Source organism: Pristis pectinata, chromosome 12 (assembly GCF_009764475.1).
Source record: "Pristis pectinata isolate sPriPec2 chromosome 12, sPriPec2.1.pri, whole genome shotgun sequence".
Taxonomy (NCBI): domain Eukaryota; kingdom Metazoa; phylum Chordata; class Chondrichthyes; order Rhinopristiformes; family Pristidae; genus Pristis; species Pristis pectinata.
In genome coordinates, this window is record NC_067416.1 from 50,924,290 (window position 1) to 50,949,184 (window position 24,895).

A 24,895-nucleotide genomic window follows, 5' to 3' on the forward strand; every position below is an offset into this window, starting at 1 on the left:
AAGACAGGTGAACAGATAGTGAACAGAGGGAGACAGACCATGTGAGGTGGGAATAGTTAGATTGGCAACACGGTCGACAGAGACATGGTGGGCCGAAGGGCCTGTTCCTGTGCTGTACTGTTCTATGTTCTGTGTTCTTTTCCTCGACCATTAATATCCCAGCCAGTCTAACCCCAATCCCCCCGCACTGCCAGCGCCATTTCACGTCGCACAGGACTGATTCTTCTCTGCCAGCACTCTCGGTACCTTTTGGTAACTTGAGCCTAATTGTAACCACCTTCCTGCCTCTGTTCCAGGCCCGGTGCCGGTCCGGCTGGTGAAGGGGAACAACATGTGCTCCGGGAGAGTCGAGGTCTATCACAACTCCGCCTGGGGCACCGTCTGTGGCAGGAACTGGGACACGAATGCGGCGGACGTGGTCTGCAGGGCATTGAACTGTGGGACGGGCCCGGTCAGTGACAAGAGATGCCTCCTACGGAGAGGGCACAGGGGACATCTGGGTGGATGGGTTGAAGTGTAACGGGACAGAGACTGCCCTGGACCAGTGCCCTGCCAGCCCATGGGGGGTGAATAACTGCACACACGGAGAGGATGCTGGAGCCTCCTGCACAGGTGAATGTGGGTGGGGCTGTTACCCCCTCGGGTGGGTGTGTTTCTGCACTGGCATCAGTGACTGTAACCTTAAAATTGTTTTCCAATGATTGTTGAATACTTGGTTTGAAATTGTTTCATGGTACAACAAAGATTGGCAGAATTGTGGACACTGGAGAAGGTTGTGAAAAGATACAGATCAGTCGGAAATTTGGGTGGAGAAATGGGAGATGGAGTTTAATCTGGGCAAATGTGAGTTGTTGGGCTTTGAGAGTTTAACGTACAAGATCAAAAAATTTTCAGTAAATGGGAAGATCCAAAACCAATCCCAATGCCAATACCAGTCCTAAGGAGCTCTGAATACTAAGGCATCTTGTTTCCTTAGGAGAAATCCAGAAGGACCTCAAGTCCATAACACAAGAGGATCGGGTGTTAAAGAAGGCATGTGGCATGTTTGCCATCACTGTTTGGGGGCATTGAGTAGAGAAGCCAGGAAGTCAAGAGAAGTTGTCTGAAGTTCCTCGGGGGCTGAGGGACAATCGGACATAAAATTCTGAAGAGGGTTGACAGCCACATTATTTTCTCAGGGTGTAAATATCAAAGAACGGACGGCTTAAGTTGCCTGTAGAAGTTTAAAAGAGTTTAATGAGTCATGATTTTCTTATGCAGAGGCTGTTAGGTGGGTGAAAAGCATTACAGGGGAGGCAGTGGAAGCAGATACGCTAACAATGTTCAAGAGGCATTGAGAAAGACAAGTGAGCAGACATTGAACAGAGGGAGACAGACCATGTGAGGTGGGAATAGTTAGATTGGCATCACGGTTGGCAGAGACATGGTGGGCCGAAGGGCCTGTTCCTGTGCTGTACTGTTCTGTGTTCCTTTCCTCGACCATTAATATCGAACCCAATCTAACATAATTTCCCCCTCACTTCCGGCACCATTTCACGTTACACAGTCTAATCCTTCTGTCCCAGCAGTACCGGCACCTTTCGGTAACTTGAGCCTAATTTTCACCACATTCCTGCCCGTTCCAGGCCCGGTGCCCGTCCGGCTGGTGAAGGGGCACAACATGTGCTCCGGGAGAGTCGAGGTGTATCACAACTCCACCTGGGGCACCGTCTGCGGCAGGAGCTGGGATACGAATGACGCGGACGTGGTCTGCAGGGCGTTGAACTGTGGGACGGCCCAGTCGGTGACAAGAGATGCCTCCTTCGGGGAGGGCACTGGGGACATCTGGCTGGATGGGGTGAAATGTAACGGGACAGAGCCTGCCCTGGACCAGTGCCCTGCCAGCCCATGGGGGGTGAACAGCTGCACACACGGAGAGGACGCTGGAGTCTCCTGCACAGGTGAGTGTGGGTGGGGCCGTCACCCCGTCGGGTGGGTGGGGTTCCCCACTGCAGTCAGGGATTGCAACCTGAAACATGGGTTGCTGATGTTGTTCCGTTTTTCAAGAAAGGGATAGCCCAGGGCATTATAGACCGGTGAGTCTTACCTCAGTCGTTGGTAAGCTGAGCGGTGAAGATCCTTAGTGGCAGGATTTATGAACATTTGGAGAGGTATAATATGATTAGGAATAGCCAGCATGGCTTTGTCAAGGGCAGGTGCTGCCTTACGAGCCTGATTGAATTTTTTGAGGATGTGAGTAAGCACATCGATGAAGGGAGAGCAGTAGATGTAGTGTATGTGGATTTCAGCAGGGAGTTTGATAAGGTACCCCATGCAAGGCTTATGGAGAAGGTGAGGAGACATAGGATGCAAGGGGACGTTGCGGTGTGGATCCAGAACTGGCTGGCCCACAGAAGGCATAGAGTGGTTGTTGAAGGGTCTTATTCTGAGTGGAGGTCGGTGACCAGTGGTGTACCTCAGGGATCTGTACTGGGACCCTTACTGTTTGTGATTTTTATAAACGACCTGGATGAGGAAGTGGAGGGGTGGGTTAGTAAGTTTGCAGATGACAGGGAGGTTGGGGGTGTTGCAGATAGTTTGGAGGGCTGTCAGAGGTTACAGAGGGACATAGATCGGATGCAGATTTGGGCTGAGAAGTGGCAGATGCAGTTCAACCCAGATAAGTGTGAAGAGGTTCATTGTGGTAGGTCAAGTATGTTGGCGGAATATAATATTAATGGTAGGACTCTTGGCAGTGTGGAGGATCAGAGGGATCTTGGGGTCCGAGTCCATAGGAGCCTCAAAGCGGCTGCGCAGGTTGACTCTGTGGTTAAGAAGACATATGGTGTCTTGTCCTTCATCAATCGGGAAATTGAATTTAGGAGCCGCGAGGTATTGTTGCTGCTATATAGGTCCCTGGTCAGATCCCACTTGGAGTATTGTGCTCAGTTCTGGTCGCCTCACTACAGGAAAGATGTGGAAGCCATAGAGAGGGTGCAGAGGAAATTTACAAGGATGCTGCCTGGAATGCGGAATGAAAGCAGGCTGAGGGAACTCGGCCTTTTCTCCTTGGAGAGATGGAGGATGAGGGGGGACCTGATAGAGGTGTATAAGATGATGAGAGGTATTGCTTGGGCAGATAGTCAGTGGCTTTTCCCCAGAGCTGAAATGGTGGCGACAAGAGGACGTAGGTTTAAGGTGCTGGGGAGTAGATATAGAGGAGGTGTCATGGGTAAGTTTTTTCCTCAGAGAGTGGTGAGTGCGTGGAATGGGCTGCCGGAAACGGTGGCGGAGGCAGATACGATAGGGTCTTTCAAGAGACTGTTAGATAGGTACGTGGAGCTGAGTGAAATAGAGGGCTATGTGTAAGCGTAGTAAAATCTAGGGTAGCGACGTGTTCGGCACAGCTTTGTGGGTCGAATGTCCTGAATTGTGCTGTAGTTTTTCTGTGTTTCTATATCGAGGTTCCAAAGTTTGTTACGTGTTTGTTACAAAAATTCCCAAATTCTAAACGACAACCACTGAAGGCCACGACACCCCAGTCTCCACTCGTCCTCCACACACGAACACACCCCGTGCATTCCAACCCAACTCCACCTTGCCTCTGCCTTCAATGTACATCCCACTCTAAGGCTGATTTCCCTCTTTCCTGGCACCCTTTTGTGTCCGACACTGTTCAACCCAACTCTCCCCATTGCCTGCACCCTTTCGTGTCCCAGAAAGACAAGCTCAACACTCCGTACACACTTTCATGACACACACAGTCCAACCAAACTGTCCTCACTCCCTCCACCCTTCAATGTCCCACACAGTCCAACCAAACTGGACACACACTCCCCACACCCTTCAAGAATCCGCCATGTCAAATCCTGCCGTCCCTCTCCCACATTTCACCTTTCATGTCCTACGCAACCTAATCCCACTCGCCCTCCTCTACCTGTCCCCCATGGGATTCCGCCCCCCCCCCCACCCCAACACATCTCCACACCTTCCCAGATCCGATGAATATCACAAAATGTGGAATCCTGCTCCCTCCTTATTTCCCACGTCCTTCATTATCCTGACCTTAAACTCACTGACGTTCCCGCCACTGTTCCAGGCCCGGTGCCGGTCCGGCTGGTGAAGGGGAACAACATGTGCTCCGGGAGAGTCGAGGTCTATCACAACTCCACCTGGGGCACCGTCTGTGGCAGGAGCTGGGACACGAATGCGGCGGACGTGGTCTGCAGGGCATTGAACTGTGGGACGGCCCGGTCAGTGACAAGAGATGCCTCCTACGGAGAGGGCACTGGGATATCTGGCTGGATGGGGTAAAGTGTACGGGACAGAGCCTGCCCTGGACCAGTGCCCTGCCAGCCCATGGGGGGTGAACACTGCACACACGGAGAGGACGCTGGAGTCTCCTGCACAGGTGAGTGTGGGTGGGGCTGACACCCCTCGGGTGGGTGGGTGTCTGCACTGGCATCAGTGACTTTAAGCTCCAACTTGTTTTCCAATGACTGTTTGAATACTTACTTTGAAATTGTTTCATGGTACAACAAAGATTGGCAGAATTGTGGACACTGGGGAAGGTTGTGAAAACAGTTGGACATTTGGGTGGAGAATGGAAGATGGAGTTTAATCTGGGCAAATGTGAGGTGTTGGGTTTGAGAGATTAAGGGTTAAGATCAAAAAATTTTCAGTATATGGGAAGATCCAACAGCAATCCCAACGCCAATACCAATCTAAGGAGCTCTGATACTCAGACATCTTGTTTCCTTAGGAGAGATCCGGAGGGACCTCAAGTCCATAACACAAGAGGATCGGGTGTTAAAGAAGGCATGTGGCATGTTTGCCATCACTGTTTGGGGGCATTGAGTAGAGAAGGTAGGAGATCAAGAGAAGTTGTCTGAAGTTCATCGGGGCTGAGGGACAATCGGACATAAAATTCTGAAGAGGGTTGACGGTCACATTATTTTCTCAGGGTGTAATATCAAGACGGACGGCTTAAGTTGCCTGTAGAAGTTTAAAAGAGATTAATGAGGCATGACTTTTTTATGCAGAGGTTGGTAGGTGGGTGAAAAGCATTACAGGGGAGGCAGTGGAAGCAGATACGCTAACAATGTTCAAGAGGCATTTAGAAAGACAAGTGAGCAGACATTGAACAGAGGGAGACAGACCATGTGAGGTGGGAATAGTTAGATTGGCATCACAGTTGGCAGAGACATGGTGGGCCGAAGGGCCTGTTCCTGTGCTGTACTATCCTGTGTTCTGTGTTCTTTTCCTTGACCATTAATGTCCCACCCAGTCTAACCCCACTCCCCCTCACTCCTGGCACCATTTCACGTCACACAGTCTAATCCTTCTCTCCCTTGACTCTCGGCACCTGTCGTTAACTTGAGCCTAATTTTCACCACATTCCTGCCCGTTCCAGGCCCGGTGCCCGTCCGGCTGGTGAAGGGGAACAACATGTGCTCCGGGAGAGTCGAGGTCTATCACAACTCCACCTGGGGCACCGTTCTGCGGCAGGAGCTGGGACACGAATGCGGCGGATGTGGTCTGCAGGGCATTGAACTGTGGGACGGCCCGGTCCGTGACAACAAATGCTTCCTATGGAGAGGGCACTGGTGACATCTGGCTGGATGGGGGTGAAGTGTAACAGGACAGAGCCTGCCCTGGACCAGTGCCCTGCCAGCCCATGGGGGGTGAACAACTGCACACACGGAGAGGACGCTGGAGTCTCCTGCACAGGTGAATGTGGGTGGGGCTCTTACCCCCTCGTTGAGTGGGTTTCTACACTGGGATCAGTGACTTTAACCTTAAACTTGTTTTCCGATTATTCTTGAGTACTTGCTTTGAAATCATTTCATTGTGCAACAAAGATTGGCAGAATTGTGGACACTGGGGACGGTTGTTAAAAGATACAGATCAGTCGGACATTTGGGTGGAGAGATTGGAGATGGAGTTTAAAGTGGACACGTGAGAGGTGATGGGTTTTGAGAGTTTAAGGTGTAAGATGAAAGTTTTCAGTATATGGGAAGATCCAACACCAATGCCAATACCAATCCTAAGGTGCTCTGAACACTAAGGCATCTTGTTTCCTTAGGAGAGATCCAAAGGGACCTCAAGTCCATAACGCAAGAGGATCGGGTGTTAAAGAAGGCATGTGGCATGTTTGCCATCACTGTTTGGGGTCAGTGAGTAGAGAAGCCAGGAAATCAAGAGAAGTTGTGTGAAGTTCATCGGGGCTGAGGGGCAATGGGATATAAAGTTCTGAAGGGGCTTAATGATCGCATTATTTTATCAGGGTGTAAATATCACAAACCAGATGACGTGAGTTGCTGCTGAAAGTGGGAGAGTTTAAAGGAGATTGATGAGGCTTGATTCCTTACGCAGAGGCTGGTAGGTGGGTGAAAAGCATTACAGGGGAGGCAGTGGAAGCAGATACGCTAACAATGTTCAAGAGGCGTTTAGAAAGACAGGTGAACAGATAGTGAACAGAGGGAGACAGACCATGTGAGGTGGGAATAGTTAGATTGGCAACACGGTCGACAGAGACATGGTGGGCCGAAGGGCCTGTTCCTGTGCTGTACTGTTCTATGTTCTGTGTTCTTTTCCTCGACCATTAATATCCCAGCCAGTCTAACCCCAATCCCCCCGCACTGCCAGCGCCATTTCACGTCGCACAGACTGATTCTTCTCTGCCAGCACTCTCGGTACCTTTTGGTAACTTGAGCCTAATTGTAACCACCTTCCTGCCTCTGTTCCAGGCCCGGTGTCGGTCCGGCTGGTGAAGGGGAACAACATGTGCTCCGGGAGAGTCGAGGTCTATCACAACTCCGCCTGGGGCACCGTCTGTGGCAGGAACTGGGACAACGAAATGCGGCGGACGTGGTCTGCAGGGCATTGAACTGTGGGACGGCCCGTCAGTGACAAGAGATGCCTCCTACGGAGAGGGCACAGGGGACATCTGGGTGGATGGGTTGAAGTGTAACGGGACAGAGACTGCCCTGGACCAGTGCCCTGCCAGCCCATGGGGGGTGAATAACTGCACACACGGAGAGGATGCTGGAGCCTCCTGCACAGGTGAATGTGGGTGGGGCTGTTACCCCCTCGGGTGGGTGTGTTTCTGCACTGGCATCAGTGACTGTAACCTTAAAATTGTTTTCCAATGATTGTCGAATACTTGGTTTGAAATTGTTTCATGGTACAACAAAGATTGGCAGAATTGTGGACACTGGAGAAGGTTGTGAAAAGATACAGATCAGTCGGAAATTTGGGTGGAGAAATGGGAGATGGAGTTTAATCTGGGCAAATGTGAGTTGTTGGGCTTTGAGAGTTTAACGTACAAGATCAAAAAATTTTCAGTAAATGGGAAGATCCAAAACCAATCCCAATGCCAAGACCAGTCCTAAGGAGCTCTGAATACTAAGGCATCTTGTTTCCTTAGGAGAAATCCAGAAGGACCTCAAGTCCATAACACAAGAGGATCGGGTGTTAAAGAAGGCATGTGGCATGTTTGCCATCACTGTTTGGGGGCATTGAGTAGAGAAGCCAGGAAGTCAAGAGAAGTTGTCTGAAGTTCCTCGGGGGCTGAGGGACAATCGGACATAAAATTCTGAAGAGGGTTGACAGCCACATTATTTTCTCAGGGTGTAAATATCAAAGAACGGACGGCTTAAGTTGCCTGTAGAAGTTTAAAAGAGTTTAATGAGTCATGATTTTCTTATGCAGAGGCTGTTAGGTGGGTGAAAAGCATTACAGGGGAGGCAGTGGAAGCAGATACGCTAACAATGTTCAAGAGGCATTGAGAAAGACAAGTGAGCAGACATTGAACAGAGGGAGACAGACCATGTGAGGTGGGAATAGTTAGATTGGCATCACGGTTGGCAGAGACATGGTGGGCCGAAGGGCCTGTTCCTGTGCTGTACTGTTCTGTGTTCCTTTCCTCGACCATTAATATCGAACCCAATCTAACATAATTTCCCCCTCACTTCCGGCACCATTTCACGTTACAACAGTCTAATCCTTCTGTCCCAGCAGTACCGGCACCTTTCGGTAACTTGAGCCTAATTTTCACCACATTCCTGCCCGTTCCAGGCCCGGTGCCCGTCCGGCTGGTGAAGGGGCACAACATGTGCTCCGGGAGAGTCGAGGTGTATCACAACTCCACCTGGGGCACCGTCTGCGGCAGGAGCTGGGACACGAATGACGCGGACGTGGTCTGCAGGGCGTTGAACTGTGGGACGGCCCAGTCGGTGACAAGAGATGCCTCCTTCGGGGAGGGCACTGGGGACATCTGGCTGGATGGGGTGAAATGTAACGGGACAGAGCCTGCCCTGGACCAGTGCCCTGCCAGCCCATGGGGGGTGAACAGCTGCACACGACGGAGAGGACGCTGGAGTCTCCTGCACAGGTGAGTGTGGGTGGGGCCGTCACCCCGTCGGGTGGGTGGGGTTCCCCACTGCAGTCAGGGATTGCAACCTGAAACATGGGTTGCTGATGTTGTTCCGTTTTTCAAGAAAGGGATAGCCCAGGGCATTATAGACCGGTGAGTCTTACCTCAGTCGTTGGTAAGCTGACGGTGAAGATCCTTAGTGGCAGGATTTATGAACATTTGAGAGGTATAATATGATTAGGAATAGCCAGCATGGCTTTGTCAAGGGCAGGTGCTGCCTTACGAGCCTGATTGAATTTTTTGAGGATGTGAGTAAGCACATCGATGAAGGGAGAGCAGTAGATGTAGTGTATGTGGATTTCAGCAGGGAGTTTGATAAGGTACCCCATGCAAGGCTTATGGAGAAGGTGAGGAGACATAGGATGCAAGGGGACGTTGCGGTGTGGATCCAGAACTGGCTGGCCCACAGAAGGCATAGAGTGGTTGTTGAAGGGTCTTATTCTGAGTGGAGGTCGGTGACCAGTGGTGTACCTCAGGGATCTGTACTGGGACCCTTACTGTTTGTGATTTTTATAAACGACCTGGATGAGGAAGTGGAGGGGTGGGTTAGTAAGTTTGCAGATGACAGGGAGGTTGGGGGTGTTGCAGATAGTTTGGAGGGCTGTCAGAGGTTACAGAGGGACATAGATCGGATGCAGATTTGGGCTGAGAAGTGGCAGATGCAGTTCAACCCAGATAAGTGTGAAGAGGTTCATTGTGGTAGGTCAAGTATGTTGGCGGAATATAATATTAACGGTAGGACTCTTGGCAGTGTGGAGGATCAGAGGGATCTTGGGGTCCGAGTCCATAGGAGCCTCAAAGCGGCTGCGCAGGTTGACTCTGTGGTTAAGAAGACATATGGTGTCTTGTCCTTCATCAATCGGGAAATTGAATTTAGGAGCCGCGAGGTATTGTTGCTGCTATATAGGTCCCTGGTCAGATCCCACTTGGACTATTGTGCTCAGTTCTGGTCGCCTCACTACAGGAAAGATGTGGAAGCCATAGAGAGGGTGCAGAGGAAATTTACAAGGATGCTGCCTGGAATGCGGAATGAAAGCAGGCTGAGGGAACTCGGCCTTTTCTCCTTGGAGAGATGGAGGATGAGGGGGGACCTGATAGAGGTGTATAAGATGATCACAAGATCACAAGATCACAAGATAATGGAGCAGAAGCAGGCCATTCGGCCCATCGAGTCTGCTCCAAGGAAAAGGGAAAAAGAAATGGGGTTGGAAAAAAGAGAGAGAAAAAAAAACTATTCTAATCCCATTTGCCAGCCTTAACCCCATATCCCTTGATACCCTGACTATTTAGATATCTGTCTATCTCCTCGTTGAATACCCCCACTGATCTGGCCTCCACTGCTGTGCGTGGCAAGGAGTTCCACAATTTCACCACCCTCTGGGTAAAGAAACTTCTCCTCATCTCTGTCTTGAAACTGTACCCTCTGATTCTAAGATTGTGCCCTCTGGTCCTGGACACGCCCACCAAGGGAAACAGCCTAGCCACATCTACTCTATCCTTAGCTGTCAACTTTTTAAATGTCGCTACGAGGTCCCCTCTCATCCTTCTGTACTCCAGCGAGTACAGTCCAAGAGCCGACAAACGCTCATCATACTTAAGCCCTTTCATTCCTGGAATCATTCTCGTAAATCTCCTCTGAACCCTCTCCAACGTCAGCACATCCTTCCTAAGATGCGGGGCCCAAAACTGCGCACAGTATTCCAAATGAGGCCTCACTAGCGCCGCGTAGAGCCTCATCAACACGTCCTTACTTTTATACACTATACCTCTCGAGATGAATGCCAACATAGCATTCGCTTTCTTAACCACCGATCCAACCTGGTGGTTAACTTTTAAGGTATCTTGTACGAGTACCCCCAAGTCCCTTTGTACTACCGCACTATCAATCTTCTCTCCTTCTAGATAATAATCTACCCGCTTATTTCTACTTCCAAAGTGTACAACTGCACATTTCTCAACATTGAATCTCATCTGCCATTTCCTTGCCCATTCTCCTAAACTGTCTAGGTCCCTCTGCATTCTTTCTATTTCCTCTATGCTCCCTACTCCTCCACTTATCTTGGTGTCATCCGCAAACTTAGCCACACAACCATTTATTCCATCATCCAAATCATTGATGTACAAGGTGAAAAGGAGAGGCCCCAACACCGACCCTTGCGGCACACCACTAGTAACCGGTAACCAACCAGAACGAGATCCTTTTATTTCCACCCTTTGCTTCCTGCCAACCAGCCAATTCTCCACCCATTTTGCTACCCTGCCCATAATTCCATGACCTCTCATCTTATTAATCAGTCTCTTGTGAGGCACCTTATCGAAGGCCTTTTGAAAGTCTAAATACACAACATCTACCGCCTCTCCCTTATCCACCCTACCTGTGATTTCTTCAAAAAACTCCAATAGGTTGGTCAGACAGGACCTCCCCTTCACAAAACCATGTTGACTAGGTCCTATCTTGCCTTGCGCCTCTAGGTATTCCGTAACCTCCTCCTTGAGGATAGACTCCAATAATTTTCCCACCACTGACGTCAGACTAATAGGTCTGTAATTGCCTTTGTGCTGCCTCCCACCTTTCTTATACAACGGAACTACATTCGCTACCCTCCAGTCCTCCGGAACCATGCCAGAATCCATCGATTCCTGAAAAATAATCGCCAATGCCTCCGCTATCTCCACAGCCACCTCCTTCAGAACCCGGGGATGCACCTCATCCGGTCCGGGAGACTTATCAGCCTTAAGCCCCTTTAGTTTTCCAAGCACCTTCTCCCTATTAATCTCAATTGAACTCAGCTCCAATTCGTGAGACTCCTGACTAATGGGCACATTGCTTATGTCCTCCACGGTGAAGACCGATGCAAAATATTCATTCAATTCCCTTGCCATCTCACTATCATCCATTATAATACCTCCTGCACCGTTATCAATTGGTCCTATGTCAACCCGTGTCTCTCTTTTATTCCTTATGTATTTAAAAAAACTCTTAGAATCCTTCCGAATGTTGTCCGCCAGCTTCCTTTCGTAACTCATCTTTGCTTTCCTAATGACCTTCTTAGTTTCTCTCTGCAGATTTTTAAAATCGTTCCAATCTTCTGTTTTCCCACTAATTTTTGCTACTTTGTACGCCGCCCCTTTTGCTTTTATTTTATCCTTCACCTCCCTCGTTATCCACATCTGTGCCTTTTTTCCATTCAAAACCTTCTTTTTTCTTGGAATATATCTGTCCTGCATTGTCCTTATTTCCTGTAGAAATTCTTCCATTTTTCCTCTGCCGTCCCTTCAGCTAACTTACTCCTCCAATCAATTTGGGCCAACTCATCTCTCATACCTTTGTAATTTCCCTTATTCCACTGAAATATCGATACACCAGTTATCAGCTTCTCCTTCTCAAACTTGAAACTAAACTCAATCATATTGTGATCACTTGTTCCCAGTGGTTCCTTTACCTTTAGTTCCCTAATCACCTCGGGCTCACTACACAGCACCCAATCCAAAACAGCCGATCCCCTGGTGGGCTCCTCAATAAGTTGCTCCAGAAAAACATCCCTTAGACATTCCACAAACTCACTCTCCTGAGTACTACCACCTTGCTGCATTTCCCAGTCCACCTTCATGTTAAAATCCCCCATAATTATCTTCACATTGTCACTCTGACATGCTTTTTCTATCTCAATCTGCAACTTATGGTCCACTTCCTGACTGCTGTTCGGGGGCCTATATATGACTGCTATTATTGTTCTTTTACCCTTGCTATTTCTCAGCTCCACCCATAAGGATTCCACCTCCTCTGACCCAATGTCCTTCCTTTCTATTGATTTTATATCGCTACTAACCATCATGGCCAACACCTCCCCCTCCGCCTACCCTCCTATCCTTCCTATATACTGTATACCCCTTGACATTCAGTTCCCAATCACATCCATCATGAAGCCACGACTCAGTGATTGCAACGATGTCATATGAGAGGTATTGCTTGGGCAGATAGTCAGCGGCTTTTCCCCAGAGCTGAAATGGTGGCCACAAGAGGACGTAGGTTTAAGGTGCTGGGGAGTAGATATAGAGGAGGTGTCAGGGGTAAGTTTTTTACTCAGAGAGTGGTGAGTGCGTGGAATGGGCTGCCGGAAACGGTGGCGGAGGCAGATACGATAGGGTCTTTCAAGAGACTGTTAGATAGGTACGTGGAGCTGAGTGAAATAGAGGGCTATGTGTAAGCGTAGTAAAATCTAGGGTAGCGACGTGTTCGGCACAGCTTTGTGGGTCGAATGTCCTGAATTGTGCTGTAGTTTTTCTGTGTTTCTATATCGAGGTTCCAAAATTTGTTACGTGTTTGTTACAAAAATTCCCAAATTCTAAACGACAACCACTGAAGGCCACGACACCCCAGTCTCCACTCGTTCTCCACACACGAACACACCCCGTGCATTCCAACCCAACTCCACCTTGCCTCTGCCTTCAATGTACATCCCACTCTAAGGCTGATTTCCCTCTTTCCCGGCACCCTTTTGTGTCCGACACTGTTCAACCCAACTCTCCCCATTGCCTGCACCCTTTCGTGTCCCAGAAAGACAAGCTCAACACTCCGTACACACTTTCATGACACACACAGTCCAACCAAACTGTCCTCACTCCCTCCACCCTTCAATGTCCCACACAGTCCAACCAAACTCGACACACACTCCCCACACCCTTCAAGAATCCGCCATGTCAAATCCTGCCGTCCCTCTCCCACATTTCACCTTTCATGTCCTATGCAACCTAATCCCACTGGCCCTCCTCTACCTGTCCCCCATGGGATTCCGCACCCCCCCCCCACCCCAACACATCTCCACACCTTCCCAGATCCGATGAATATCACAAAATGTGGAATCCTGCTCCCTCCTTATTTCCCACGTCCTTCATTATCCTGACCTTAAACTCACTGACGTTCCCGCCACTGTTCCAGGCCCGGTGCCGGTCCGGCTGGTGAAGGGGAACAACATGTGCTCCGGGAGAGTCGAGGTCTATCACAACTCCACCTGGGGCACCGTCTGTGGCAGGAGCTGGGACACGAATGCGGCGGACGTGGCCTGCAGGGCATTGAACTGTGGGACGGCCCGGTCAGTGACAAGAGATGCCTCCTACGGAGAGGGCACTGGGGATATCTGGCTGGATGGGGTAAAGTGTAACGGGACAGAGCCTGCCCTGGACCAGTGCCCTGCCAGCCCATGGGGGGTGAACAACTGCACACACGGAGAGGACGCTGGAGTCTCCTGCACAGGTGAGTGTGGGTGGGGCTGACACCCCCTCGGGTGGGTGGGTGTCTGCACTGGCATCAGTGACTTTAAGCTCAAACTTGTTTTCCAATGACTGTTGAATACTTACTTTGAAATTGTTTCATGGTACAACAAAGATTGGCAGAATTGTGGACACTGGGGAAGGTTGTGAAAACAGTTGGACATTTGGGTGGAGAAATGGAAGATGGAGTTTAATCTGGGCAAATGTGAGGTGTTGGGTTTGGAGAGATTAAGGGTTAAGATCAAAAAATTTTCAGTATATGGGAAGATCCAACAGCAATCCCAATGCCAATACCAATCCTAAGGAGCTCTGAATACTCAGGCATCTTGTTTCCTTAGGAGAGATCCGGAGGGACCTCAAGTCCATAACACAAGAGGATCGGGTGTTAAAGAAGGCATGTGGCATGTTTGCCATCACTGTTTGGGGGCATTGAGTAGAGAAGGTAGGAAATCAAGAGAAGTTGTCTGAAGTTCATCGGGGGCTGAGGGACAATCGGACATAAAATTCTGAAGAGGGTTGACGGTCACATTATTTTCTCAGGGTGTAAATATCAAAGAACGGACGGCTTAAGTTGCCTGTAGAAGTTTAAAAGAGATTAATGAGGCATGATTTTTTGATGCAGAGGTTTATTTTATTTTATTTTTTTATTTTTATTATTATTTTTTTATTTTATTATTATTTTATCAGGGTGTAAATATCACAAACCAGATGACGTGAGTTGCTGCTGAAAGTGGGAGAGTTTAAAGGAGATTGATGAGGCTTGATTCCTTACGCAGAGGCTGGTAGGTGGGTGAAAAGCATTACAGGGGAGGCAGTGGAAGCAGATACGCTAACAATGTTCAAGAGGCGTTTAGAAAGACAGGTGAACAGATAGTGAACAGAGGGAGACAGACCATGTGAGGTGGGAATAGTTAGATTGGCAACACGGTCGACAGAGACATGGTGGGCCGAAGGGCCTGTTCCTGTGCTGTACTGTTCTATGTTCTGTGTTCTTTTCCTCGACCATTAATATCCCAGCCAGTCTAACCCCAATCCCCCCGCACTCCCAGCGCCATTTCACGTCGCACAGACTAATTCTTCTCTGCCAGCACTCTCGGTACCTTTTGGTAACTTGAGCCTAATTGTAACCACCTTCCTGCCTCTGTTCCAGGCCCGGTGCCGGTCCGGCTGGTGAAGGGGAACAACATGTGCTCCGGGAGAGTCGAGGTCTATCACAACTCCACCTGGGGCACCGTCTGCGGCAGGAGCTGGGACACGAATGCGGCGGACGTGGTCTGCAGGGCATTGAACTGTGGGACGGCCCAGTCAGTGACAAGAGATGCCTCCTACGGAGAGGGCACAGGGGACATCTGGGTGGATGGGGTAAAGTGTAACGGGACAGAGACTGTCCTGGACCAGTGCCCTGCCAGCCCATGGGGGGTGAACAACTGCACACACGGAGAGGACGCTGGAGTCTCCTGCACAGGTGAGTGTGGGTGGGGCTCTTACACCTTTTGGATGGGTTTCCATGCTGGGTTCGGGGATTGTAACCTGAAACTAAAGTTCTAAAGATTGTTCAGTGTTTGTGACAAAACTTTCCGATTTCTCAACGACAACCACAAAAGGCCACGACGCCGCAGTCTCCACTCGGTCTCCACACACGTCGATGTCCCATGTATTGTATCCCCACTCTAGCTTCCTTCTGTCTTCAATGTACATCCCAGGCTAAGGCTGCTCTCCCTAATTTCCCACACCCTTTATTCTCCCACACTCTTCAACCCAACTCTCCCCACTCCATGCTCCCTTTAGTGTCCCAGATCCTCTAACCTAACACACCGTGTACTCGTCAATGTCCCTCACAGTCTAACCGAACTCGACTACCACTCCTCACACCAGTGTAGATGCCGCCCTGTCTAATCGTGACTCCCCTCTCACCCATTTCACGTTGCATGTCCCACACAGCCGGATCCCACTTGCCCTCCCCCCCAACCCCCAGTGTGATTTCCCCCACTCCCAACACAGCTCCACACCTTCTCAAATCCCATGAATATCAGAAAATGTTGAATCCTGCTCCCTCCTTATTTCCCACGTCCTTCATTGTCCTAACCTTAAAATCAAAAGCTTTCCTGACTCTGTTCCAGGCCCGGTGCCCGTCCGGCTGGTGAAGGGGAACAACATGTGCTCCGGGAGAGTCGAGGTCTATCATAACTCCACCTGGGGCACGGTCTGCGGCAGGAGCTGGGACACGAATGCGGCGGACGTGGTCTGCAGGGCATTGAAATGTGGGACGGCCCGGTCAGTGACAAGAGATGCCTCCTACGGAGAGGGCACTGGGGATATCTGGCTGGATGGGGTAAAGTGTAACGGGACAGAGCCTGCCCTGGACCAGTGCCCTGCCAGCCCATGGGGGGTGAACAACTGCACACACGGAGAGGACGCTGGAGTCTCCTGCACAGGTGAGTGTGGGTGTGGCTGACATCAGTGACTTTAAGCTCAAACTTGTTTTCCAATGATTGTTGAATACTTACTTTGAAATTGTTTCATGGTACAACAAAGATTGGCAGAATTGTGGACACTGGGGAAGGTTGTGAAAACAGTTGGACATTTGGGTGGAGAAATGGAAGATGGAGTTTAATCTGGGCAAATGTGAGGTGTTGGGTTTGGAGAGATTAAGGTGTAAGATCAAAAAATTTTCAGTATATGGGAAGATCCAACAGCAATCCCAACGCCAATACCAATCCTAAGGAGCTCTGAATACTCAGACATCTTGTTTCCTTAGGAGAGATCCGGAGGGACCTCAAGTCCATAACACAAGAGGATCGGGTGTTAAAGAAGGCATGTGGCATGTTTGCCATCACTGTTTGGGGGCATTGAGTAGAGAAGGTAGGAGATCAAGAGAAGTTGTCTGAAGTTCATCGGGGGCTGAGGGACAATCGGACATAAAATTCTGAAGAGGGTTGACGGTCACATTATTTTCTCAGGGTGTAAATATCAAAGAACGGACGGCTTAAGTTGCCTGTAGAAGTTTAAAAGAGATTAATGAGGCATGACTTTTTTATGCAGAGGTTGGTAGGTGGGTGAAAAGCATTACAGGGGAGGCAGTGGAAGCAGATACGCTAACAATGTTCAAGAGGCATTTAGAAAGACAAGTGAGCAGACATTGAACAGAGGGAGACAGACCATGTGAGGTGGGAATAGTTAGATTGGCATCACAGTTGGCAGAGACATGGTGGGCCGAAGGGCCTGTTCCTGTGCTGTACTATCCTGTGTTCTGTGTTCTTTTCCTTGACCATTAATGTCCCACCCAGTCTAACCCCACTCCCCCCTCACTCCTGGCACCATTTCACGTCACACAGTCTAATCCTTCTCTCCCTTGACTCTCGGCACCTGTCGTTAACTTGAGCCTAATTTTCACCACATTCCTGCCCGTTCCAGGCCCGGTGCCCGTCCGGCTGGTGAAGGGGAACAACATGTGCTCCGGGAGAGTCGAGGTCTATCACAACTCCACCTGGGGCACCGTCTGCGGCAGGAGCTGGGACACGAATTGCGGCGGATGTGGTCTGCAGGGCATTGAACTGTGGGACGGCCCGGTCCGTGACAACAAATGCTTCCTATGGAGAGGGCACTGGTGACATCTGGCTGGATGGGGTGAAGTGTAACAGGACAGAGCCTGCCTGGACCAGTGCCCTGCCAGCCCATGGGGGGTGAACAACTGCACACACGGAGAGGACGCTGGAGTCTCCTGCACAGGTGAATGTGGGTGGGGCTCTTACCCCCTCGTTGAGTGGGTTTCTACACTGGGATCAGTGACTTTAACCTTAAACTTGTTTTCCGATTATTCTTGAGTACTTGCTTTGAAATCATTTCATTGTGCAACAAAGATTGGCAGAATTGTGGACACTGGGGACGGTTGTTAAAAGATACAGATCAGTCGGACATTTGGGTGGAGAGATTGGAGATGGAGTTTAAAGTGGACACGTGAGAGGTGATGGGTTTTGAGAGTTTAAGGTGTAAGATGAAAGTTTTCAGTATATGGGAAGATCCAACACCAATGCCAATACCAATCCTAAGGTGCTCTGAACACTAAGGCATCTTGTTTCCTTAGGAGAGATCCAAAGGGACCTCAAGTCCATAACGCAAGAGGATCGGGTGTTAAAGAAGGCATGTGGCATGTTTGCCATCACTGTTTGGGTCAGTGAGTAGAGAAGCCAGGAAATCAAGAGAAGTTGTGTGAAGTTCATCGGGGCTGAGGGGCAATGGGATATAAAGTTCTGAAGGGGCTTAATGATCGCATTATTTTATCAGGGTGTAAATATCACAAACCAGATGACGTGAGTTGCTGCTGAAAGTGGGAGAGTTTAAAGGAGATTGATGAGGCTTGATTCCTTACGCAGAGGCTGGTAGGTGGGTGAAAAGCATTACAGGGGAGGCAGTGGAAGCAGATACGCTAACAATGTTCAAGAGGCGTTTAGAAAGACAGGTGAACAGATAGTGAACAGAGGGAGACAGACCATGTGAGGTGGGAATAGTTAGATTGGCAACACGGTCGACAGAGACATGGTGGGCCGAAGGGCCTGTTCCTGTGCTGTACTGTTCTATGTTCTGTGTTCTTTTCCTCGACCATTAATATCCCAGCCAGTCTAACCCCAATCCCCCCGCACTGCCAGCGCCATTTCACGTCGCACAGACTGATTCTTCTCTGCCAGCACTCTCGGTACCTTTTGGTAACTTGAGCCTAATTGTAACCACCTTCCTGCCTCTGTTCCAGGCCCGGTGTCGGTCCGGCTGGTGAAGGGGAACAACATGTGCTCCGGGAGAGTCGAGGTCTATCACAACTCCGCCTGGGGCACCGTCTGTGGCAGGAACTGGGACACGAATGCGGCGGACGTGGTCTGCAGGGCATTGAACTGTGGGACGGCCCGGTCAGTGACAAGAGATGCCTCCTACGGAGAGGGCACAGGGGACATCTGGGTGGATGGGTTGAAGTGTAACGGGACAGAGACTGCCCTGGACCAGTGCCCTGCCAGCCCATGGGGGGTGAATAACTGCACACACGGAGAGGATGCTGGAGCCTCCTGCACAGGTGAATGTGGGTGGGGCTGTTACCCCCTCGGGTGGGTGTGTTTCTGCACTGGCATCAGTGACTGTAACCTTAAAATTGTTTTCCAATGATTGTTGAATACTTGGTTTGAAATTGTTTCATGGTACAACAAAGATTGGCAGAATTGTGGACACTGGAGAAGGTTGTGAAAAGATACAGATCAGTCGGAAATTTGGGTGGAGAAATGGGAGATGGAGTTTAATCTGGGCAAATGTGAGTTGTTGGGCTTTGAGAGTTTAACGTACAAGATCAAAAAATTTTCAGTAAATGGGAAGATCCAAAACCAATCCCAATGCCAAGACCAGTCCTAAGGAGCTCTGAATACTAAGGCATCTTGTTTCCTTAGGAGAAATCCAGAAGGACCTCAAGTCCATAACACAAGAGGATCGGGTGTTAAAGAAGGCATGTGGCATGTTTGCCATCACTGTTTGGGGCATTGAGTAGAGAAGCCAGGAAGTCAAGAGAAGTTGTCTGAAGTTCCTCGGGGGCTGAGGGACAATCGGACATAAAATTCTGAAGAGGGTTGACAGCCACATTATTTTCTCAGGGTGTAAATATCAAAGAACGGACGGCTTAAGTTGCCTGTAGAAGTTTAAAAGAGTTTAATGAGTCATGATTTTCTTATGCAGAGGCTGTTAGGTGGGTGAAAAGCATTACAGGGGAGGCAGTGGAAGCAGATACGCTAACAATGTTCAAGAGGCATTGAGAAAGACAAGTGAGCAGACATTGAACAGAGGGAGACAGACCATGTGAGGTGGGAATAGTTAGATTGGCATCACGGTTGGCAGAGACATGGTGGGCCGAAGGGCCTGTTCCTGTGCTGTACTGTTCTGTGTTCCTTTCCTCGACCATTAATATCGAACCCAATCTAACATAATTTCCCCCTCACTTCCGGCACCATTTCACGTTACACAGTCTAATCCTTCTGTCCCAGCAGTACCGGCACCTTTCGGTAACTTGAGCCTAATTTTCACCACATTCCTGCCCGTTCCAGGCCCGGTGCCCGTCCGGCTGGTGAAGGGGCACAACATGTGCTCCGGGAGAGTCGAGGTGTATCACAACTCCACCTGGGGCACCGTCTGCGGCAGGAGCTGGGACACGAATGACGCGGACGTGGTCTGCAGGGCGTTGAACTGTGGGACGGCCCAGTCGGTGACAAGAGATGCCTCCTTCGGGGAGGGCACTGGGGACATCTGGCTGGATGGGGTGAAATGTAACGGGACAGAGCCTGCCCTGGACCAGTGCCCTGCCAGCCCATGGGGGGTGAACAGCTGCACACACGGAGAGGACGCTGGAGTCTCCTGCACAGGTGAGTGTGGGTGGGGCCGTCACCCCGTCGGGTGGGTGGGGTTCCCCACTGCAGTCAGGGATTGCAACCTGAAACATGGGTTGCTGATGTTGTTCCGTTTTTCAAGAAAGGGATAGCCCAGGGCATTATAGACCGGTGAGTCTTACCTCAGTCGTTGGTAAGCTGACGGTGAAGATCCTTAGTGGCAGGATTTATGAACATTTGGAGAGGTATAATATGATTAGGAATAGCCAGCATGGCTTTGTCAAGGGCAGGTGCTGCCTTACGAGCCTGATTGAATTTTTTGAGGATGTGAGTAAGCACATCGATGAAGGGAGAGCAGTAGATGTAGTGTATGTGGATTTCAGCAGGGAGTTTGATAAGGTACCCCATGCAAGGCTTATGGAGAAGGTGAGGAGACATAGGATGCAAGGGGACGTTGCGGTGTGGATCCAGAACTGGCTGGCCCACAGAAGGCATAGAGTGGTTGTTGAAGGGTCTTATTCTGAGTGGAGGTCGGTGACCAGTGGTGTACCTCAGGGATCTGTACTGGGACCCTTACTGTTTGTGATTTTTATAAACGACCTGGATGAGGAAGTGGAGGGGTGGGTTAGTAAGTTTGCAGATGACAGGGAGGTTGGGGGTGTTGCAGATAGTTTGGAGGGCTGTCAGAGGTTACAGAGGGACATAGATCGGATGCAGATTTGGGCTGAGAAGTGGCAGATGCAGTTCAACCCAGATAAGTGTGAAGAGGTTCATTGTGGTAGGTCAAGTATGTTGGCGGAATATAATATTAACGGTAGGACTCTTGGCAGTGTGGAGGATCAGAGGGATCTTGGGGTCCGAGTCCATAGGAGCCTCAAAGCGGCTGCGCAGGTTGACTCTGTGGTTAAGAAGACATATGGTGTCTTGTCCTTCATCAATCGGGAAATTGAATTTAGGAGCCGCGAGGTATTGTTGCTGCTATATAGGTCCCTGGTCAGATCCCACTTGGACTATTGTGCTCAGTTCTGGTCGCCTCACTACAGGAAAGATGTGGAAGCCATAGAGAGGGTGCAGAGGAAATTTACAAGGATGCTGCCTGGAATGCGGAATGAAAGCAGGCTGAGGGAACTCGGCCTTTTCTCCTTGGAGAGATGGAGGATGAGGGGGGACCTGATAGAGGTGTATAAGATGATCACAAGATCACAAGATCACAAGATAATGGAGCAGAAGCAGGCCATTCGGCCCATCGAGTCTGCTCCAAGGAAAAGGGAAAAAGAAATGGGGTTGGAAAAAAGAGAGAGAAAAAAAAACTATTCTAATCCCATTTGCCAGCCTTAACCCCATATCCCTTGATACCCTGACTATTTAGATATCTGTCTATCTCCTCGTTGAATACCCCCACTGATCTGGCCTCCACTGCTGTGCGTGGCAAGGAGTTCCACAATTTCACCACCCTCTGGGTAAAGAAACTTCTCCTCATCTCTGTCTTGAAACTGTACCCTCTGATTCTAAGATTGTGCCCTCTGGTCCTGGACACGCCCACCAAGGGAAACAGCCTAGCCACATCTACTCTATCCTTACCTGTCAACTTTTTAAATGTCGCTACGAGGTCCCCTCTCATCCTTCTGTACTCCAGCGAGTACAGTCCAAGAGCCGACAAACGCTCATCATACTTAAGCCCTTTCATTCCTGGAATCATTCTCGTAAATCTCCTCTGAACCCTCTCCAACGTCAGCACATCCTTCCTAAGATGCGGGGCCCAAAACTGCGCACAGTATTCCAAATGAGGCCTCACTAGCGCCGCGTAGAGCCTCATCAACACGTCCTTACTTTTATACACTATACCTCTCGAGATGAATGCCAACATAGCATTCGCTTTCTTAACCACCGATCCAACCTGGTGGTTAACTTTTAAGGTATCTTGTACGAGTACCCCCAAGTCCCTTTGTACTACCGCACTATCAATCTTCTCTCCTTCTAGATAATAATCTACCCGCTTATTTCTACTTCCAAAGTGTACAACTGCACATTTCTCAACATTGAATCTCATCTGCCATTTCCTTGCCCATTCTCCTAAACTGTCTAGGTCCCTCTGCATTCTTTCTATTTCCTCTATGCTCCCTACTCCTCCACTTATCTTGGTGTCATCCGCAAACTTAGCCACACAACCATTTATTCCATCATCCAAATCATTGATGTACAAGGTGAAAAGGAGAGGCCCCAACACCGACCCTTGCGGCACACCACTAGTAACCGGTAACCAACCAGAACGAGATCCTTTTATTTCCACCCTTTGCTTCCTGCCAACCAGCCAATTCTCCACCCATTTTGCTACCCTGCCCATAATTCCATGACCTCTCATCTTATTAATCAGTCTCTTGTGAGGCACCTTATCGAAGGCCTTTTGAAAGTCTAAATACACAACATCTACCGCCTCTCCCTTATCCACCCTACCTGTGATTTCTTCAAAAAACTCCAATAGGTTGGTCAGACAGGACCTCCCCTTCACAAAACCATGTTGACTAGGTCCTATCTTGCCTTGCGCCTCTAGGTATTCCGTAACCTCCTCCTTGAGGATAGACTCCAATAATTTTCCCACCACTGACGTCAGACTAATAGGTCTGTAATTGCCTTTGTGCTGCCTCCCACCTTTCTTATACAACGGAACTACATTCGCTACCCTCCAGTCCTCCGGAACCATGCCAGAATCCATCGATTCCTGAAAAATAATCGCCAATGCCTCCGCTATCTCCACAGCCACCTCCTTCAGAACCCGGGGATGCACCTCATCCGGTCCGGGAGACTTATCAGCCTTAAGCCCCTTTAGTTTTCCAAGCACCTTCTCCCTATTAATCTCAATTGAACTCAGCTCCAATTCGTGAGACTCCTGACTAATGGGCACATTGCTTATGTCCTCCACGGTGAAGACCGATGCAAAATATTCATTCAATTCCCTTGCCATCTCACTATCATCCATTATAATACCTCCTGCACCGTTATCAATTGGTCCTATGTCAACCCGTGTCTCTCTTTTATTCCTTATGTATTTAAAAAAACTCTTAGAATCCTTCCGAATGTTGTCCGCCAGCTTCCTTTCGTAACTCATCTTTGCTTTCCTAATGACCTTCTTAGTTTCTCTCTGCAGATTTTTAAAATCGTTCCAATCTTCTGTTTTCCCACTAATTTTTGCTACTTTGTACGCCGCCCCTTTTGCTTTTATTTTATCCTTCACCTCCCTCGTTATCCACATCTGTGCCTTTTTTCCATTCAAAACCTTCTTTTTTCTTGGAATATATCTGTCCTGCATTGTCCTTATTTCCTGTAGAAATTTCTTCCATTTTTCCTCTGCCGTCCCTTCAGCTAACTTACTCCTCCAATCAATTTGGGCCAACTCATCTCTCATACCTTTGTAATTTCCCTTATTCCACTGAAATATCGATACACCAGTTATCAGCTTCTCCTTCTCAAACTTGAAACTAAACTCAATCATATTGTGATCACTTGTTCCCAGTGGTTCCTTTACCTTTAGTTCCCTAATCACCTCGGGCTCACTACACAGCACCCAATCCAAAACAGCCGATCCCCTGGTGGGCTCCTCAATAAGTTGCTCCAGAAAAACATCCCTTAGACATTCCACAAACTCACTCTCCTGAGTACTACCACCTTGCTGCATTTCCCAGTCCACCTTCATGTTAAAATCCCCCATAATTATCTTCACATTGTCACTCTGACATGCTTTTTCTATCTCAATCTGCAACTTATGGTCCACTTCCTGACTGCTGTTCGGGGGCCTATATATGACTGCTATTATTGTTCTTTTACCCTTGCTATTTCTCAGCTCCACCCATAAGGATTCCACCTCCTCTGACCCAATGTCCTTCCTTTCTATTGATTTTATATCGCTACTAACCATCATGGCCACACCTCCCCCTCCGCCTACCCTCCTATCCTTCCTATATACTGTATACCCCTTGACATTCAGTTCCCAATCACATCCATCATGAAGCCACGACTCAGTGATTGCAACGATGTCATATGAGAGGTATTGCTTGGGCAGATAGTCAGCGGCTTTTCCCCAGAGCTGAAATGGTGGCCACAAGAGGACGTAGGTTTAAGGTGCTGGGGAGTAGATATAGAGGAGGTGTCAGGGGTAAGTTTTTTACTCAGAGAGTGGTGAGTGCGTGGAATGGGCTGCCGGAAACGGTGGCGGAGGCAGATACGATAGGGTCTTTCAAGAGACTGTTAGATAGGTACGTGGAGCTGAGTGAAATAGAGGGCTATGTGTAAGCGTAGTAAAATCTAGGGTAGCGACGTGTTCGGCACAGCTTTGTGGGTCGAATGTCCTGAATTGTGCTGTAGTTTTTCTGTGTTTCTATATCGAGGTTCCAAAATTTGTTACGTGTTTGTTACAAAAATTCCCAAATTCTAAACGACAACCACTGAAGGCCACGACACCCCAGTCTCCACTCGTTCTCCACACACGAACACACCCCGTGCATTCCAACCCAACTCCACCTTGCCTCTGCCTTCAATGTACATCCCACTCTAAGGCTGATTTCCCTCTTTCCCGGCACCCTTTTGTGTCCGACACTGTTCAACCCAACTCTCCCCATTGCCTGCACCCTTTCGTGTCCCAGAAAGACAAGCTCAACACTCCGTACACACTTTCATGACACACACAGTCCAACCAAACTGTCCTCACTCCCTCCACCCTTCAATGTCCCACACAGTCCAACCAAACTCGACACACACTCCCCACACCCTTCAAGAATCCGCCATGTCAAATCCTGCCGTCCCTCTCCCACATTTCACCTTTCATGTCCTACGCAACCTAATCCCACTGGCCCTCCTCTAC

General features: G+C 49.3%; 1 protein-coding gene across 1 annotated transcript in view; it reads left to right on the forward strand.

Annotated features, from left to right (window-relative positions):
• The window catches only part of LOC127576405 (uncharacterized), a 159,621-nt gene that overhangs the window by 18,488 nt on the left and 116,238 nt on the right, over positions 1-24,895 (forward strand). Inside the window, exons 6-8 of the mRNA XM_052026915.1 lie at positions 14,838-15,152; positions 18,435-18,749; positions 19,762-20,076. Of these exons, the coding sequence (XP_051882875.1) occupies positions 14,838-15,152; positions 18,435-18,749; positions 19,762-20,076 (945 nt within the window). The remainder of the gene's footprint in view (positions 1-14,837; positions 15,153-18,434; positions 18,750-19,761; positions 20,077-24,895) is intronic.